This window comes from Convolutriloba macropyga, chromosome 4 (assembly GCF_964194025.1).
Source record: "Convolutriloba macropyga chromosome 4, txConMacr16.3, whole genome shotgun sequence".
Lineage (NCBI taxonomy): Eukaryota > Metazoa > Xenacoelomorpha > Acoela > Convolutidae > Convolutriloba > Convolutriloba macropyga.
Genome location: NC_134471.1, coordinates 69,271,955 through 69,291,992, shown reverse-complemented (window position 1 = coordinate 69,291,992; position 20,038 = coordinate 69,271,955). Strand labels below are relative to the sequence as shown.

General features: G+C 36.7%; 1 protein-coding gene across 3 annotated transcripts in view; it reads left to right on the top strand.

Annotated features, from left to right (window-relative positions):
- LOC142338631 (uncharacterized) overlaps nucleotides 1–20,038 on the top strand; it is a 65,232-nt gene that overhangs the window by 14,504 nt on the left and 30,690 nt on the right. For all 3 annotated transcript variants that reach the window (XM_075388473.1, XM_075388471.1, XM_075388470.1), the window contains exons 2-5: nucleotides 2,897–2,935; nucleotides 3,605–3,689; nucleotides 4,275–4,444; nucleotides 6,705–6,871. In XM_075388473.1, the coding sequence (XP_075244588.1) occupies nucleotides 2,897–2,935; nucleotides 3,605–3,689; nucleotides 4,275–4,444; nucleotides 6,705–6,871 (461 nt within the window). The remainder of the gene's footprint in view (nucleotides 1–2,896; nucleotides 2,936–3,604; nucleotides 3,690–4,274; nucleotides 4,445–6,704; nucleotides 6,872–20,038) is intronic.

Here is a 20,038-nt window from a genome sequence, read left to right as displayed (position 1 = left end):
TTAAAGGCTTGAGTAAGTTCCGCCTCCTCGTACGCATGGCGGTTGCGGAGCGTTTTTCGACGGCGCTTGGAAAGTTTTTTCGGTCGGGACCGTGTTATCAAGGACCGGAGGTTGTTCTTATGAGATAAGACTATGGTCAGTGTTTTCAGCTCAAGCGCAGGCCTTTGGTGTAATGCTCTGTACTCTTTGAGTAAACTAAGATCTTTCTGTTTACGTCTAGACACAATGTCTTTCACTAAGTGTATGGTAACTAGAGTACTACGCTTGAGCTGATCAGAAATATCAGGAGTTCCCTCTCTGAGGCAATACACAATAGCTTCTATGCGCTCCTGATAGTTTTCAAGCACTGCAATAAGCTGTGAAGGTGTTAAAGGCTTATTGTTGTTGCTTCGATGACGTGAAAGCGAATTGTTCACTACATCATGCCATATAACTAGGCGCTTCTTATCATGAAAGAAATGACTCAACTGGAACTGCGCTGTTTTTCGGACTTTCAAAGCGTTAGGGTTGAAACTTAAACCCGGTAATGCGTAAACGTTACGTTTGTAACGATTTTGTGTTACTTGAGGCGCAGTTTTTATGGCGTGATGAAGTGAACTTGCAGCTAATATGAAAACCATATAATGTTTTTACAACATAATTGATTTGAGCTTTGCTCAAACTCCGAACCTTGATGTTAAATGCACAATTTTTTTGCGAGTTACCAAGAATAAGCGCTTATTTTTTAAAAAAAGTCAGTTATCTGATTCTTTTTTTTTTCCAAAATTTGAAAATCTTGACCAAACTCTTAATTATACTCTTTTTTATACAAGTGTTCTATCTGCCATCTATCAACGCTTTATATAAATTTTTTTGCAAAATTTTTTCAAGTTTGGTCAATTTTTTCAAACTTTTTTTTTTTCGGTCGCTTCGCTTAAAGGTGTAATAGACTTACCCAAGTACCAACCTTCACCCCGATTTGGTCAATTCTAAATTTTGACCAAAAATTTTCAAAATTGATGTTTTTCAACAAAAAATGTGTATGGGGTGGGATATCGGTGACCCGTGAACTCGAAAAAATTGTTATATGGGATAGGAAATGGGTTCTGGGAGTCTAGATTTGCCGGTTAAAATATAACATCAAGAAGAAAGAAAGTTGATGAGAACTTGGATGAGTCTTACAAGTTTTTTTTTCTCAGCCTCTGATCAGTCTCAAAATCAACTTCTCCTTTCCTTCCAATTCCACCTCGTATTTTTCAACCATCTGGCGAAGACTTCACATTTTTGCCCAGACTGCTGCTCGTTTCTGTACCGATAATAGCAGAAAGGTTGAACAAATTGTAGGTCTCGAATGATGTTTTGATTGTAATTTTTCAAACTGAACGTTTTCAGATCTCGTGAACGAAACAAATGAAATAGGTTCACTAACAGGACCCTCAACGTTTTAATATCTCGCTATCGGACCTTTGTTGTAATCAAGTTGTAGCCCAGAGTAACCTATGCTTTGATTTCAATCAAGCTGCGCCAAAATACTTGACGTTTTGGTTCAAATTTTCACTACCAATAACACAAATACTGGCATCGAAATAAAAAACAAGTTAATGACTATGTCCCGCGCCAGATTGCTGAGCTCAAATAAATACAAAAGATAAACACGAATCTACGCTTGTAAGTAATATATAACAAGAAACTATATAAAATCTCAACCAACACCACGCATTTTCGTTCGGCTACACGCAGATTGTAAAATCACAGCGCTGTACAGTGTTTGCAGCTCCAGCCAGCAAGCGGGTGTCCGGAAAACTTTCGGCTGAATTTCCTAGCACACGCAAGCGTTATTTATTTCATAGGTTTATCACAGGCGAAATGCAATTTCTCAAGCCGGGAGCGGCATCAAAAATAAAGGTGCGAAAACACACAATCGTTAGTTTAAATTGATCGCGATCGATAACTGCATTCAACAACGTATAAAGGCCAAAAAGCCCCTCTCCATGGCCCGGCAAATCCAGCTTGATCTTTTTTAGCAGGTATTTGTCTGAGTCGATTTTCGACTCAGATTGGTCACCGATACGTTTTCGAAACATAAAAATATTAAGCCTAAAAAGAGCGCAATCGATTCAGTATATTAGTAGGCTCAACGAAAATTATGTTTAACGAACTTTTTCTGAGCTCTCTACGTATAAAAGAACGGATATAAGGCTTATATGGTTAAGAGATTACGTAATAAACTTTCTCGCTGGATAGCGCATAGATTTCTCGCTGCTCTTTTATTTAAATAGCGCTTTAAATAGATTGTTCATTTAGTTTACTCGGTAACAGATGGCAATCAGACCATAAAGATCCATTTTCAAGTGTCTCATTACATGGAAGAAGAGAATTGTGTCTCGTCTCTTTCTGAAGGGGCAAAAAATAGGGCAATTGCATTATGAAAAGGAAATAATCATGCATGTTTGCTATGCTCATATCACATTTGATCACTAAAAACAGTTAGCGAGAAGTTTTTTAATTAAGTCAAGTCGCATTTAATTAAATGCAATACCATAAAAAACAATAGACGTTTGAAATAATTATTTTTTGTTCACTTAATTTGAGATCACTCTAATACATGTGAAGGGCTGTATTTCTTTCTTGGTTTTCTACTTTCAGGCAAAAGTTTTTCTTCTGATTTCTCTAAAATGTAGTCTGAGTAAGTATTTTAATTATAGTTAATTTTGTCACCCAGCAAGCAGATAGCCCAGACCAGGGTAACTTGTGATCACACTCAAACCATTGTAATGACTTTCGTGCGCTGAAACGGAAATACGGAAATTTCGAGCGCAAGCTGGCTAAACCGGAGGTCACTGTGAAAATCTGAAGAATGGCGAGGTTAGATAAAACCCAGTATAGACAATATCAACCTTTTCCTCTTTTTTTTCAGCCCTGAGCCAAATAAAGATGACGGTGGGAAAGATTCAAGGTACGTCATACTAATCTCATAGTTTAAAAACGTTAAAAAATGTCCCCGGGGAGCTATGATTAATGCTAATAAATCTTCATCCAAAAAATGGCTGCCTTCTCTTACTGTACAGGTAGCAAAAATTCCACTGCGACGATCCCTTAACCGAATATGTGTCACCACTTTCATTTAAACTTTAGTTTTATAATCTCGTCCTACACAATATAATGCGTACTTTTCTGTTGTGAACGATCCGTATAGCCTACCCGAGTCGAATTCGGATGTTAATCTTGCAAGATCTTGCAAGATTCTTGTGGGATCTTGCAAAATTAACATCCTTTTGCAATAACTTTGCAAGATCTTGCAAGATTAAAATCCGGTCTCGGCCAGGGTAATTAGGCCGAGATAGACATTATATTTGATTTGTTATACTCAATTATAGAGGTGTAGAAAGATCAGTATTTTAAGATCTTACTCTATCAGTAAGACATGAGACAGTTTCCGGATCTATTCTGTTCCCCCCCCCCCACCCCCCAGTGTTTTTTATGACCCCCAGTTGTAAATTATATGTTGTTATATAGCACGTTACTATGTAAGAAAGTAGCACGTGCGACTGGGGGTGATAAAAGATTTATGCGCATTAAGCTGGGGGGTTCGAAACAGAATAGATCCCCGGTTTTGTTGTGTCAGATTTGACTATGGTCGCGCGGAGAGTCCGGACGCAAATATCTCTCTATCATTCAAACAACGCAATGCCATGTCAATTCCCGAAAAGGAGACCAAAAATCATAACTTCACATTATTCAACTATTCCTTCATATCCCTTAATCGGTTTAAATTATAAATCGGATGGTAAGTCTAGCAAAGCAAAATTATTCAGCGATAATTAGAATAGATTTTCGGATCTTTTCCGTGTTTGTGCCCCCCAGTACCGTTATGCCCCCCCCCGTACGTTATGCCCCCCCCCCCCAGTTACAGAGCACGTGCCATTACATAGTGAATCATTATGTAAAAATATGGCAAGTGCGTATGGGGGGTGCAAATAATATGCACCCACTAAGCGAGGGGGGGGGGGGGGGCACAAAAGGGAAAGGTCCAGATTTTCTTATGATCTGGATGGGTCTGATCATACGACGACGGAAGAGTATGGCCATACGAATTTTGGGGGGAAACAGAATAGATCCCGCATTTTTTTTGTATGAGGACTTCGACATGGATAGCCAATGCTATTCCAATACGCACCATAGAATATAAGCTATCAATTATGGATATACTCAAGGTCTACTGAAGCATAAAGATGAAGTGATTCTCAAGAAAATGGAACTAATTTTAAAGAGGAATATTTGAATAATGACAAAAGTTAGGAGAAGTGGGAAAGAAAAGAGGAAATGACGAGGGGGAAGAAAGTGACGATGATGATGACGAGGAGGCACAGGAGGGTTTCGAGGTTGCATTGGACTTGGGCTCTGACTTTGTGGCGAAAAACGTGAGGTCAACAAGCGAGCTCTATCTCAAGCACAAAAAGCCCAAGTAATGATTCAAGTTCTAAATCCAAGTCAATCTTTTGGCAGTTAACTATAGGTTAAGCTACTCTTATGTTACTGAGAAAATCTGGAACTCGTCGAGAACTGCATAGTTTTGTCGAGACAAGCTAGAATTTAGCAGAACTTTTCACAAATTTCAGAAATTTCAAAAGTTCAAAGTTTTAAAATGCCAACAGTTTTAATATCTGGCACTGTATATGGAAAAATTTTGCATTCTAGAATTCTAGACCTACACATGCGTATTTGACGCTTAAAACAAGATCGTTTAACATAGCTTGACCAGATGTTCTACTTGTTCACTGTACACTTATCTGGAGGGATGAAGTCTTGCAAGTAACGGACATTGTTTAAAATATCAGTACTGGATCATATTCACAGTAGCTGTGTCTGCTTAGAAACGTTATTAGGCTATGCGCCCAGGGACCAGCTTCTGAGCTCAACCGCTATAGAGAGAAAAAATAGTTACAAAATGCAAAATCGAAATGGGCAAAATAATGGGAGTGAAAGAAAGTTCATAGAACAAAAATCTAAAATCTATTGTAAACTGTGTGTAATTTAACTTTGACGCGACCTTGTTCAGCGTAACCTTAGCCAGGGAGACAGAGCCTCGAGGAACAAAAACGGCAGAACGGGTTATAAGTTTGAGAGTGTAATACCAGTTGATGTAATGGTAAGCACAATGAGCTTGAAAGTAGGAGATATAGTGATATAATTACTGTGCTGTCCAGTTTTACAGCAGTCGAGCGTAATTTGACTCTCTAACTAGTTTTTTTCCACCTCAGAAAAAGTGTTCACGCTGTTTTTAGTGTTCAGTTTTCTACATTAACAAAAAACTGCCCAATGTGAACTCTTTCTGAACTTAAAAATCATTAAAAAATTTTGGTCGAGGTACGGAAATTGGAATGTTGTCCTATATAAAATTTTTTTGTTGGACTTTTATATGCAGATATCTAATTGATCTCGAACGAAGTTTAAGGCAATTATTGTAAACGTGTTGGTCTTTCTTTATGCAAAATTTTAGCTTGATCATTTTTACGTTTTTATTCTAGAACATTCTGTGACCTCTCAAGTAATTTTGTTCATGACTCACTTCTTCTATTTTGAGAGACTTCAGTTGCTCTCATTCTGAAATGAAGTTTGTTACTAATATGAAAGTGATTGTTAGCGGAAGAGTAACAACACGAATGTAGCTTAGTTGTTGAGAAGTCGGACTGTTCTCCTGGAGGTCATGGGTTCGAACATCTATCAGATCCGAGTTTTTCACCAAAAAGATTCTAATCTATACCCCTAAATTAAATTGCCCTCACCTGTCATTCGAGAACATTTCATCCAACGTTAGTCGGTCTATTTTTTATTCGATATCGCCTTTAGAGCTAATGAATGGTTGGGCTCGTTTATTTTACTTCTCCAACGTTTAGCGAAATAAAACTTGTTGAATGACGTCCTTTTGTACTATATGAAATTCTATATATTATTATTTTGTTATTTCTATATAGTTTTTCATTATTTTTTGCGGAGTAATATTTTGATCTCAACTTTGATCTCTAATTTAGGTGCGACTGGTTAAGGTGAATCAGCCTTTTTATTGACTGACAACTTTGTATAAGTTCAAAGTTTCAGGTTTCCCACTCGTCTCTCTTTTAAAATCTGTGTAAAGAAAAACTTGATATTTGAAACGGAAATTGAAGCAATTCAATTTTCGTTAAATTCCAAATCTTTTTGGTAATAATTTGATCAAAAGCACGAAAACAGCATTAAAGATGTCAAAATCTGTTCATTACTCGGGAAAATTTGGCTTTTGATTTTCACTCAATAATGAGTCGAAGCATAAGTTTTTTAAATGGGAGAACTACGCTGACGGATACTGAAATTTATTGTCATACTTTTCATAATAGGAAACTGAGATGCGCTGAAAAACGTCAAAGTTAGGTTCAAAATGCACTGCAGCAGATTACTTTTAGAAACTGCCCTCAATCTTTAAATAACTGTGCGCTAAATTTAATTGAAAAATTTTGAAATAACGCCAAAATTGAGCTACCATCCTTGAATCATAATTGGCCGAATCGCGCTTATATTGACAATGAGGTTAAAACGATGAAAAAATGGAAAACATGGCTCAAAATGTGACCTAGTTTGTGCTTTTGTAATCTGACATTTTGTAAAAACGAATGCTAAGAGTTCATCAAGATTTGAATATTTTTATAGCAGTTGATACTTTAAAAGTTGAGTGAATTGTGTGACGTTAGGAAAAGTGCTCCTAAGCAGAGAAGGCGATCAGCCCCAGTGGACAGGCGGAGGAGTGGCATGAGGAGACGAAGTTCCAGGGGAATCTCTGGAGGAGACCTACCAGGGGGCAGAAGGAGGCGCAGGTCATCACAGAAGGCTGCAAAAAGGACACTTGGAGAGAGTGAAGGTTCACAGATTAACATTTTTAAAAATGAATTGAATTTCAGTTTTGTCCGGTTCCAAATGACCTTAAAAGGAGGCAGGAAGTGAGCAGCGTAGAAAAACATTGTAATTCATCTTTTTTGTCACATTTGACCCAGGCTGATGAATCATACCTAAAAGTAATGTTCAAATTGCAGTAAAATGCGGCGAAAAACTATTGTGAAACCGCGAAAAGTTTAGCTGTAAATGCGATGAATCATGCGGAGAATGATTCATTAGAATGGCCAAGAAATTTACGAAACACTTTTTTTTTCATTGCCCACATTTCTACTATTAGCAATGATAAGCGTTGGCACCTCAACCCTCGAAAGTTGTAATCAATTTACCCAGGTTGACTATCATAAAAGATCCTGCAAGATTAACTTTTCATTGGAAAAGTGAAACTAAAGGTACACATTTGAGATTTCCAAAAGAATAACTTTTGTTTCCAACTAGGGCTGTTAATGCCCGGGTCGAGGAAAAATCACAAAAATATTTAAGATAAGCGGTGAAAAGTTGTTTTTTTTTCACCGCAAATTTTGTACATAATTTTGCGGTGAAATGTGGTAAATGCGGTGAAATTATAAAAGTTCACCGCTAGAGTAAGCGGTGAACGTACACATATTCAGCACAGTTCACGCCTTACTACCGTCCTGGAACGGATTCGAACCTCTCACCTCCTGAATATCAGGCTTTTCATCTTCCACTGCGCCACTTCGCACTAAAATACAGCATATTTGGCTTGAACTTAAATCAAATTCACTTTACTTTTTGTAAAACACACGCGCTTTACAAGTTCACCGCTTACTCTGGTGGTGAAATTACATAAATTCACCGCTAAAAAAAGTTTCAAAAAGTTGTTTATTCCTGGGTAAATTTTCCGTGCGGTGAGTTTATGTAATTCCACCACTAAGTTAAGCGGTGAATTTATGTAATTTCATCGCGTTCACTGCTTATCTTACATAATTTGGACACTTTTTTCAAAGCGGTGAATTTATGTAATTTCATCGCTCAATTCAGCGGTGAAATTAGGTAATTTCACCGCTACCAGGCGATAGATTTTTTTCAGCGCATTCACCGCCTGATTTATACAATTTCACCGCATTCACCGCTTATCTTACATACTTTTGCGTTGAATGGCGGTGACACCTTTACTCGGGTGGTGTCCAAGTTTAACCAAAAGTTGTAATATTAGAACTTCCCTTTTATGCAAAAAAAACAGAAAAAAAGGGCAATATGAGCTACCCTGGTCGAGGAAAAATCGGAAAAATATGTAAGATAAGCGGTGAAAAGTTAGTTTTTTCACCGCAAATTTCGTACATAATTTTGCGGTGAAATGCGGTGAATGCGGTGAAATTATGTAAGATCACCGCTAGAGCAAGCGGTGATCTTACAAAAATTCACCACAATTCACCGCTAAAATATGTAATTTCACCGCTTAATATTAGCGGTGAAATTACATATTTTAGCGGTGAATTGTGGTGAATTTTTGTAAGATCACCGCTTGCTCGAGCGGTGATCTTACATAATTTCACCGCATTCACCGCATTTCACCGCAACAAAATTATGTACGAAATTTGCGGTGAAAAAACTAACTTTTCACCGCTTATCTTACATATTTTTCCAATTTTTGCGGTGAATTTTTATATGACCACAGCTTACTCAAGCGGTGAACTTACATAAATTCACCGCTTATCTTACATATTTTTCCGATTTTTTGCGTTCAGGTTTTTGCTGCAGTAAATTTGTCTTAGCTTTTGCATGGGCCTTTTTAGCTTCTTTGAGGACTAGAGCCGGCGCATTACTGTGCTCCTTAAGGAGCGCACCTGACCTAGCCGCCAAAGAAAAAAAACAAAGACCCTAAATAGCTAAGACTAATGCGCGAAGGGGTCACAAACAAGGGCGGGGGGTTATCGCGCCGCGCGAAGGGGTCACAAACAAGGGCGGGGGGTTATCGCGCTAAAGAAAGAAAGAGACAAACATATAAATGAACATCTAAATGCACAAGAAAGGGGGCAGAGAGAGGGCGGGGGGTATTGTGCTGCGCGAAGGGGTCACAAACAAGGGCGGGGGGTTATCGCGCTGAAGAAACAAACAAACAAACATATAAGTGAGCATCTAAAAGCACAAGAAAGGGGACTCAGAAAAGGGGTGGGGTTCAAGCGGAAAGCGAGAGCAGCGACGAAAAAAGGACAAGCACGCGAACAGCGAGCGAGCGCAAAACGAGCGAAACGAAAACGAACGAGCGTGAAAACGAACGAGCGAAAAGCGAGCGACCGCAAAATGAGCTTGACAAAAACGAACGAGCGTGCAAGCGAACACACAAAAAGCGAGCGAGAGCAAAACGAAAACAACGAGCGTGAAAGCGAACGAGCAAAAAGCGAGCGAGCGCGAAACGAAGAGCCTGAAAGCGAACAAACGGAAAACGAGCGAGCGCAAAACGAGCAAAACGAAACCAGACGACCGTGACATCGAGCGAACGACCGAATTTGCCCAGAAGGCAATCCTAAAAAGCAGAAAAGGACTTTGCCATAAGCAAAGAAAACTGGAGAGAGAGAGAGAGAAAGAGAGAGAGAGAGAGAGAGAGAGAGAGAGAGAGAGAGAGAGAGAGAGAGAGAGAAGCGAGCAGATGCCCAGAAGGCAACAAAAAGAGGCGAGGAGCGGGCGAGAGAGAGGAAGAAAAAAAGAGGGAGAGAAAAAAGAGAGACTGAAGAGAGAGAGAGAGAGAGAGAGAGAGAGAGAGAGGGAGAGAGAGTAGACAGAGAGACAGACTGAGAGAGAGCGAGAAAGATAGAAAAAGAGGAAAAGAAAGAGAGAAGAAACAATTTTTGTTGAAACGCTATAGTTTTTGAGCTCAAAATTTGACGACAAATCCACTTCTGTTTTCGAAGACCAGCTAGGTCAAAAATTCATTCGTTTTCAGACTCTATTCTAATGTTGACACTCCTCCTTAGACCCTCAAATTACTTGAATAAGTCCTTGACTAGACTGAAAAACGATTTATGTTGAAACACTAAATAGGTGTTTTTGAAGCTCGAAATTTAACAACATATCGACAACTTTTTTTGTACACCAGCTAGGTCAAAAATTCATTCGCTTTCAGACTCTATTTCAATGTTGACACTCCTCCTTAGACCCTCAAATTAATTGAATAAGTCCTTGACTAGACTGAAAAGCGATTTATGTTGAAACACCAAATAAGTGTTTTCAGAGCTCGAAATTTAACAACGTATCGACAACTTTTTTGCAGACCAGCTAGGTCAAAAATTCATTCGCTTTCAGACTCTTTTCCAATGCTGACACTCCTCTTAGACCCTCAAGTTAATTGAATAAGTCCTTGACTAGACTGAAAAACGATTTATGTTGAAACACTAAATAGGTGTTTTCAGAGCTCGAAATTTAACAACGTATCGACAACTTTTTTTGCAGACAAGCTAGGTCAAAAATTCATTCGCTATCATACTCTATTCCAATGTTGACACTCCTCCTTAGACCCTCAAATTAATTGAATAAGTCCTTGACGAGACTGAAAAACGGTTTATGTTGAAACACTAAATAGGTGTTTTCAGAGCTCAAAATTTAACAACGTATCGACAATTTTTTTGTAGACCAGCTAGGTCAAAAATTCATTCGCTTTCAGACTCTTATCCAATGTTGACACTCCTCCTTAGACCCTCAAACAAAATGAATAGGTCCTTGACTAGACTGAAAAACGATTTATGTTGAAACACTAAATAGGTGTTTTCAGAGCTCGAAATTTAACAACGTATCGACAACTTTTTTTGGTAGAACAGATAGGTCAAAAATTCATTCGCTTTCATACTCTATTGCAATGTTGAAACTCCTCCTTAGACACTCAAATTAATTGAATAAGCCCTTGACTAGACTGAAAAACGATTTATGTTGAAACAATTAATAGGTGTTTTCAGAGCTCGAAATTTAACAACGTATCGACAACTTTTTTTGTTGACCAGCTAGGTCAAAAATTCATTCGCTTTCAGACTCTATTCTATTGTTGACACTCCTCCTTAGACCCTCAAATTAATTGAATAGGTCCTTGACTAGACTGAAAAACGATTTATGTTGAAACACTTGATAGGTGTTTTCAGAGCTCGAAATTTAACAACGTATCGACAACTTTTTTTGTAGATCAGCTAGGCCAAAAATTCATTCGCTATCAAACTCTATTCCAATGTTGACACTCCTCCTTATACCCTCAAATTAATTGAATAAGTCCGTGACTAGACTGAAAAACGATTTATGTTGAAACACTAAACAGGTGTTTTCAGAGCTCGAAATTTAACAACGTATCGACAACTTTTTTTGTAGACCAGCTACGTCAAAAATTCATTCGCTTTCAGACTCTATTCCAATGTTGACACTCCTCCTTAGACCCTCAAATAAATTGAATAAGTCCTTGACTAGACTGAAAAACAATTTCTGTTGAAACACTAAATAGGTGTTTTCAGAGCTCGAAATTTAACAACGTATCGACAACTTTTTTTGTAGAACAGCTAGGCCAAAAAATCATTCGCTATCATACTCTATTCCAATGTTGACACTCCTCCTTAGACCCTCAAATAAATTGAATAAGTCCTTGACTAGACTGAAAAACGATTTATGTTGAAACACTAAACAGGTGTTTTCAGAGCTCGAAATTTAACAACGTATCGACAATTTTTTTTGTAGACCAGCTAAGTCAAAAATTCATTCGCTTTCAGACTCTAATCCAATGTTGACACTCCTCCTTAGACCCTCAAACAAATTGAATAGGTCCTTGACTAGACTGAAAAACGATTTATGTTGAAACACTAAATAGGTGTTTTCAGAGCTCGAAATTTAACAACGTATCGACAACTTTTTTTGGTAGAACAGATAGGTCAAAAATTCATTCGCTTTCATACTCTATTGCAATGTTGACACTCCTCCTTAGACACTCAAATTAATTGAATAAGTCCTTGACTAGACTGAAAAACGATTTATGTTGAAACAATAAATAGGTGTTTTCAGAGCTCGAAATTTAACAACGTATCGACAACTTTTTTTGTTGACCAGCTAGGTCAAAAATTCATTCGCTTTCACACTCTATTCTAATGTTGACACTCCTCTTAGACCCTCAAATTAATTGAATAGGTCCTTGACTAGACTGAAAAACGATTTATTTTGAAACACTTAATAGGTGTTTTCAGAGCTCGAAATTTAACAACGTATCGACAATTTTTTTTGTAGACCAGCTAAGTCAAAAATTCATTCGCTTTCAGACTCTAATCCAATGTTGACACTCCTCCTTAGACCCTCAAACAAATTGAATAGGTCCTTGACTAGACTGAAAAACGATTTATGTTGAAACACTAAATAGGTGTTTTCAGAGCTCGAAATTTAACAACGTATCGACAACTTTTTTTGTAGAACAGCTAGGCCAAAAAATCATTCGCTATCATACTCTATTCCAATGTTGACACTCCTCCTTAGACCCTCAAATTAATTGAATAAGTCCTTGACTAGACTGAAAAACGATTTATGTTGAAACACTAAACAGGTGTTTTCTGAGCTCGAAATTTAACAACGTATCGACAATTTTTTTTGTAGACCAGCTAAGTCAAAAATTCATTCGCTTTCAGACTCTAATCCAATGTTGACACTCCTCCTTAGACCCTCAAACAAATTGAATAGGTCCTTGACTAGACTGAAAAACGATTTATGTTGAAACACTAAATAGGTGTTTTCAGAGCTCGAAATTTAACAACGTATCGACAACTTTTTTTGGTAGAACAGATAGGTCAAAAATTCATTCGCTTTCATACTCTATTGCAATGTTGACACTCCTCCTTAGACACTCAAATTAATTGAATAAGTCCTTGACTAGACTGAAAAACGATTTATGTTGAAACAATAAATAGGTGTTTTCAGAGCTCGAAATTTAACAACGTATCGACAACTTTTTTTGTTGACCAGCTAGGTCAAAAATTCATTCGCTTTCACACTCTATTCTAATGTTGACACTCCTCTTAGACCCTCAAATTAATTGAATAGGTCCTTGACTAGACTGAAAAACGATTTATTTTGAAACACTTAATAGGTGTTTTCAGAGCTCGAAATTTAACAACGTATCGACAACTTTTTTTGTAGAACAGCTAGGCCAAAAAATCATTCGCTATCATACTCTATTCCAATGTTGACACTCCTCCTTAGACCCTCAAATTAATTGAATAAGTCCTTGACTAGACTGAAAAACGATTTATGTTGAAACACAAAACAGGTGTTTTCAGAGCTCGAAATTTAACAACGTATCGACAACTTTTTTTGTAGACCAGCTAAGTCAAAAATTCATTCGCTTTCAGACTCTAATCCAATGTTGACACTCCTCCTTAGACCCTCAAACAAATTGAATAGGTCCTTGACTAGACTGAAAAACGATTTATGTTGAAACACTAAATAGGTGTTTTCAGAGCTCGAAATTTAACAACGTATCGACAACTTTTTTTGGTAGAACAGATAGGTCAAAAATTCATTCGCTTTCATACTCTATTGCAATGTTGACCCTCCTCCTTAGACACTCAAATTAATTGAATAAGTCCTTGACTAGACTGAAAAACGATTTATGTTGAAACAATTAATAGGTGTTTTCAGAGCTCGAAATTTAACAACGTATCGACAACTTTTTTTGTTGACCAGCTAGGTCAAAAATTCATTCGCTTTCAGACTCTATTCTAATGTTGACACTCCTCTTAGACCCTCAAATTAATTGAATAGGTCCTTGACTAGACTGAAAAACGATTTATGTTGAAACACTTAATAGGTGTTTTCAGAGCTCGAAATTTAACAACGTATCGAAAACTTTTTTTGTAGAACAGCTAGGCCAAAAAATGATTCGCTATCATACTCTATTCCAATGTTGACACTCCTCCTTAGACCCTCAAATTAATTGAATAAGTCCTTGACTAGACTGAAAAATGATTTATGTTGAAACACTAAACAGGTGTTTTCAGAGCTCGAAATTTAACAACGTACCGACAACTTTTTCTGTAGACCAGCTAGGCCAAAAATTCATTCGCTTTCAGACTCTATTCCAGTGTTGACACTCCTCCTTAGACCCTCAAATAAATTGAATAAGTCCTTGACTAGACTGAAAAACGATTTCTGTTTAAACACTAAATAGGTGTTTTCAGAGCTCGAAATTTAACAACGTATCGACAACTTTTTTTGCAGACCAGCTAGGTCAAAAATTCATTCGCTTTCAGACTCTTTTCCAATGCTGACACTCCTTCTCAGACCCTCAAATTAATTGAATAAGTCCTTGTCTAGACTGAAAAACGATTTATGTTGAAACACTAAATAGGTGTTTTCAGAGCTCGAAATTTAACAACGTATCGACAACTTCTTTTTGCAGACAAGCTAGGTCAAAAATTCATTCGCTATCACACTCTATTCTAATGTTGACACTCCTCCTTAGACCCGCAAATTAATTGAATAAGTCCTTGACGAGACTGAAAAACGATTTATGTTGAAACACTAGATAGGTGTTTTCAGAGCTCGAAATTTAACAACGTATCGACAATTTTTTTTGTAGACCAGCTAGGTCAAAAATTCATTCACTTTCAGACTCTAATCCAATGTTGACACTCTTCCTTAGACCCTCAAACAAATTGAATAGGTCCTTGACTAGACTGAAAAACGATTTATGTTGAAACACTAAATAGGTGTTTTCAGAGCTCGAAAATTAACAACGTATCGACAACTTTTTTTGGTAGAACAGATAGGTCAAAAATTCATTCGCTTTCATACTCTATTGCAATGTTGACACTCCTCCTTAGACACTCAAATCAATTGAATAAGTCCTTGACTAGACTGAAAAACGATTTATGTTGAAACACTAAATAGGTGTTTTCAGAGCTCGAAATTTAACTACGTATCGACAACTTTTTTTGTAGACCAGCTAGGTCAAAAATTCATTGGCTTTCAGACTCTATTCCAATGTTGACACTCCTCCTTAGACCCTCAAATAAATTGAATAAGTCCTTGACTAGACTGAAAAACGATTTCTGTTGAAACACTAAATAGGTGTTTTCAGAGCTCGAAATTTAACAACGTATCGACAACTATTTTTGTAGAACAGCTAGGCCAAAAAATCATTCGCTATCATACTCTTTTCCAATGTTGACACTCCTCCTTAGACCCTCAAATTAATTGAATAAGTCCTTGACTAGACTGAAAAACGATTTATGTTGAAACACTAAATAGGTGTTTTCATAGCTCGAAATTTAACAACGTATCGACAACTTTTTTTTGTAGACCAGCTAGGTCAAAATTTCATTCGTTTTCAGACTCTATTCCAATGTTGACACTCCTCCTTAGACCCTAAAACAAATTGAATAAGTCCTTGACTAGACTGAAAAACGATTTATGTTGAAACACTAAATAGGTGTTTTCAGAGCTCGAAATTTAACAACGTATCGACAACTTTTTTGTAGACCAGCTAGGTCAAAAATTCATTCACTTTCAGACTCTATTCCAATGTTGACACTCCTCCTTAGACCCTCAAATAAATTGAATAAGTCCTTGACTAGACTGAAAAACGACTTATGTTGAAACAGTAAATAGGTGTTTTCAGAGCTCGAAATTTAACAACGTATCGACAACTTTTTTTGCAGACCAGCTAGGTCAAAAATTCATTCGCTATCATACTCTATTCCAATGTTGACACTCCTCCTTAGACCCTCAAATTAATTGAATAAGTCCTTGACGAGACTGAAAAACGATTTATGTTGAAACACTAGATAGGTGTTTTCAGAGCTCGAAATTTAACAACGTATCGGCAACTTTTTTGTAGAACAGCTAGGCCAAAAAATCAATCGCTTTCATACTCTAATCCAATGTTGACACTCCTCTTCAGACCCTCAAATTAATTGAATAAGTCCTTGACTAGACTGAAAAACGACTTATGTTGAAACAGTAAATAGGTGTTTTCAGAGCTCGAAATTTAACAACGTATCGACAACTTTTTTTGTAGACCAGCTAGGTCAAAAATTCATTCGCTTTCAGACTCTAATCCAATGTTGACACTCCTCCTTAGACCTTCAAATAAATTGAATAAGTCCTTGACTAGACTGAAAAGCGATTTCTGTTGAAACATTAAATAGGTGTTTTCAGAGCTCGAAATTTAACAACGTATCGACAACTATTTTTGTAGAACAGCTAGGCCAAAAAATCATTCGCTATCATACTCTATTCCAATGTTGACACTCCTCCTTAGACCCTCAAATTAATTGAATAAGTCCTTGACTAGACTGAAAAACGATTTATGTTGAAACACTAAATAGGTGTTTTCAGAGCTCGAAATTTAACAACGTATCGACAACTTTTTTTGCAGACCAGCTAGGTCAAAAATTCATTCGCTATCATACTCTATTCCAATGTTGACACTCCTCCTTAGACCCTCAAATTAATTGAATAAGTCCTTGACGAGACTGAAAAACGATTTATGTTGAAACACTAGATAGGTGTTTTCAGAGCTCAAAATTTAACAACGTATCGACAACTTTTTTGTAGACCAGCTAGGTCAAAAATTCATTCGCTTTCAGACTCTATTCCAATGTTGACACTCCTCCTTAGACCCTCAAATAAATTGAATAAGTCCTTGACTAGACTGAAAAACGATTTCTGTTGAAACACTAAATAGGTGTTTTCAGAGCTCGAAATTTAACAACGTATCGACAACTATTTTTGTAGAACAGCTAGGCCAAAAAATCATTCGCTATCATACTCTATTCCAATGTTGACACTCCTCCTTAGACCCTCAAATTAATTGAATAAGTCCTTGACTAGACTGAAAAACGATTTATGTTGAAACACTAAATAGGTGTTTTCAGAGCTCGAAATTTAACAACGTATCGACAACTTTTTTTGTAGACCAGCTAGGTCAAAAAATCATTCACTTTCAGACTCTAATCCAAGGCTGACACTCGTCCTTAGACCCTCAAACAAATTGAATAGGTCCTTGACTAGACTGAAAAACGATTTATGTTGAAACACTAAATAGGTGTTTTCAGAGCTCGAAAATAAACAACGTATCGACAACTTTTTTTGGTAGAACAGATAGGTCAAAAATTCATTCGTTTTCATACTCTATTGCAATGTTGACACTCCTCCTTAGACACTCAAATTAATTGAATAAGTCCTTGACTAGACTGAAAAACGATTTATGTTGAAACACTTAATAGGTGTTTTCAGAGCTCGAAATTTAACAACGTATCGACAACTTTTTTTGTAAAACAGCTAGGCCAAAAAATCATTCGCTATCATACTCTATTCCAATGTTGACACTCCTCCTTAGACCCTCAAATTAATTGAATAAGTCCTTGACTAGACTGAAAAACGATTTATGTTGAAACACTAAATAGGTGTTTTCAGAGCTCGAAATTTAACAACGTAACGACAACTTTTTTTGTAGACCAGCTAGGTCAAAAATTCATTCGCTTTCAGACTCTATTCCAATGTTGACACTCCTCCTTAGACCCTCAAATTAATTGAATAAGTCCTTGTCTAGACTGAAAAACGATTTATGTTGAAACACTAAATAGGTGTTTTCAGAGCTCGAAATTTAACAACGTATCGACAACTATTTGTGTAGAACAGCTAGGTCAAAAATTCATTCGCTTTCATACACTATTGCAATGTTGACACTCCTCCTTAGACCCTCAAATTAATTGAATAAGTCCTTGACTAGACTGAAAAACGATTTATGTTGAAACACTTAATAGGTGTTTTCAGAGCTCGAAATTTAACAACGTATCGACAACTTTTATTGTAGACCAGCTAGGTCAAAAATTCATTCGCTTTCAGACTCTATTCCAATGTTGACACTCCTCCTTAGACCCTCAAATTAATTGAATAAGTCCTTGACTAGACTGAAAAACGATTTATGTTGAAACACTAAATAGGTGTTTTCAGAGCTCGAAATTTAACAACGTAACGACAACTTTTTTTGTAGACCAGCTAGGTCAAAAATTCATTCGCTTTCATACTCTATTCCAATGTTGACACTCCTCCTTAGACCCTCAAATTAATTGAATAAGTCCTTGTCTAGACTGAAAAACGATTTATGTTGAAACACTAAATAGGTGTTTTCAGAGCTCGAAATTTAACAACGTATCGACAACTATTTTTGTAGAACAGCTAGGTCAAAAATTCATTCGCTTTCATACACTATTGCAATGTTGACACTCCTCCTTAGACCCTTAAATTAATTGGATAAGTCCTTGACTAGACTGAAAAACGATTTATGTTGAAACACTTAATAGGTGTTTTCAGAGCTCGAAATTTAACAATGAATCGACAACTTTTTTTGTAGACCAGCTAGGTCAAAAATTCATTCGCTTTCAGACTCTATTCTAATGTTGACACTCCCCCTTAGACCCTCAATTTAATTGAAAAAGTCCTTGACTAGACTGAAAAACGATTTATGTTGAAACACTAAATAGGTGTTTTCAGAGCTCGAAATTTAACAACGTATCGACAACTTTTTTTGTAGAACAGCTAGGCCAAAAATTCATTCGCTATCATACTCTATTCCAATGTTGACACTCCTCCTTAGACCCTCAAATTAATTGAATAAGTCCTTGACTAGACTGAAAAACGATTTATGTTGAAACACTAAATAGGTGTTTTCAGAGCTCGAAATTTAACAACGTATCGACAACTTTTTTTGTAGACCAGCTAGGTCAAAACTTCATTCGCTTTCAGACTCTATTCCAATGTTGACACTCCTCCTTAGACCCTCAAATAAGTTGAATAAGTCCTTGACTAGACTGAAAAACGATTTCTGTTGAAACACTAAATAGGTGTTTTCAGAGCTCGAAATTTAACAACTTATCGACAACTTTTTTTGCAGACCAGCTAGGTCAAAAATTCATTCGCTTTCAGACTCTTTTCCAATGCTGACTTTCCTTCTTAGACCCTCAAATTAATTGAATAAGTCCTTGACTAGACTGAAAAACGATTTATGTTGAAACACTTAATAGGTGTTTTCAGAGCTCGAAATTTAACAACGTATCGACAACTTTTTTTGTAGACCAGCTAGGTCAAAAATTCATTTGCTTTCAGACTCTATTCTAATGTTGACACTCCTCCTTAGACCCTCAAATTAATTGAAAAAGTCCTTGATTAGACTGAAAAACGATTTATGTTGAAACACTAAATAGGTGTTTTCAGAGCTCGAAATTTAACAACGTATCGACAACTTTTTTTGTAGACCAGCTAGGTCAAAAATTCATTCGCTTTCAGACTCTATTCCAATGTTGACACTCCTCCTTAGACCCTTAAATTAATTGGATAAGTCCTTGACTAGACTGAAAAACGATTTATGTTGAAACACTTAATAGGTGTTTTCAGAGCTCGAAATTTAACAATGAATCGACAACTTTTTTTGTAGACCAGCTAGGTCAAAAATTCATTCGCTTTCAGACTCTATTCTAATGTTGACACTCCCCCTTAGACCCTCAATTTAATTGAAAAAGTCCTTGACTAGACTGAAAAACGATTTATGTTGAAACACTAAATAGGTGTTTTCAGAGCTCGAAATTTAACAACGTATCGACAACTTTTTTTGTAGAACAGCTAGGCCAAAAATTCATTCGCTATCATACTCTATTCCAATGTTGACACTCCTCCTTAGACCCTCAAATTAATTGAATAAGTCCTTGACTAGACTGAAAAACGATTTATGTTGAAACACTAAATAGGTGTTTTCAGAGCTCGAAATTTAACAACGTATCGACAACTTTTTTTGTAGACCAGCTAGGTCAAAACTTCATTCGCTTTCAGACTCTATTCCAATGTTGACACTCCTCCTTAGACCCTCAAATAAGTTGAATAAGTCCTTGACTAGACTGAAAAACGATTTCTGTTGAAACACTAAATAGGTGTTTTCAGAGCTCGAAATTTAACAACTTATCGACAACTTTTTTTGCAGACCAGCTAGGTCAAAAATTCATTCGCTTTCAGACTCTTTTCCAATGCTGACTTTCCTTCTTAGACCCTCAAATTAATTGAATAAGTCCTTGACTAGACTGAAAAACGATTTATGTTGAAACACTTAATAGGTGTTTTCAGAGCTCGAAATTTAACAACGTATCGACAACTTTTTTTGTAGACC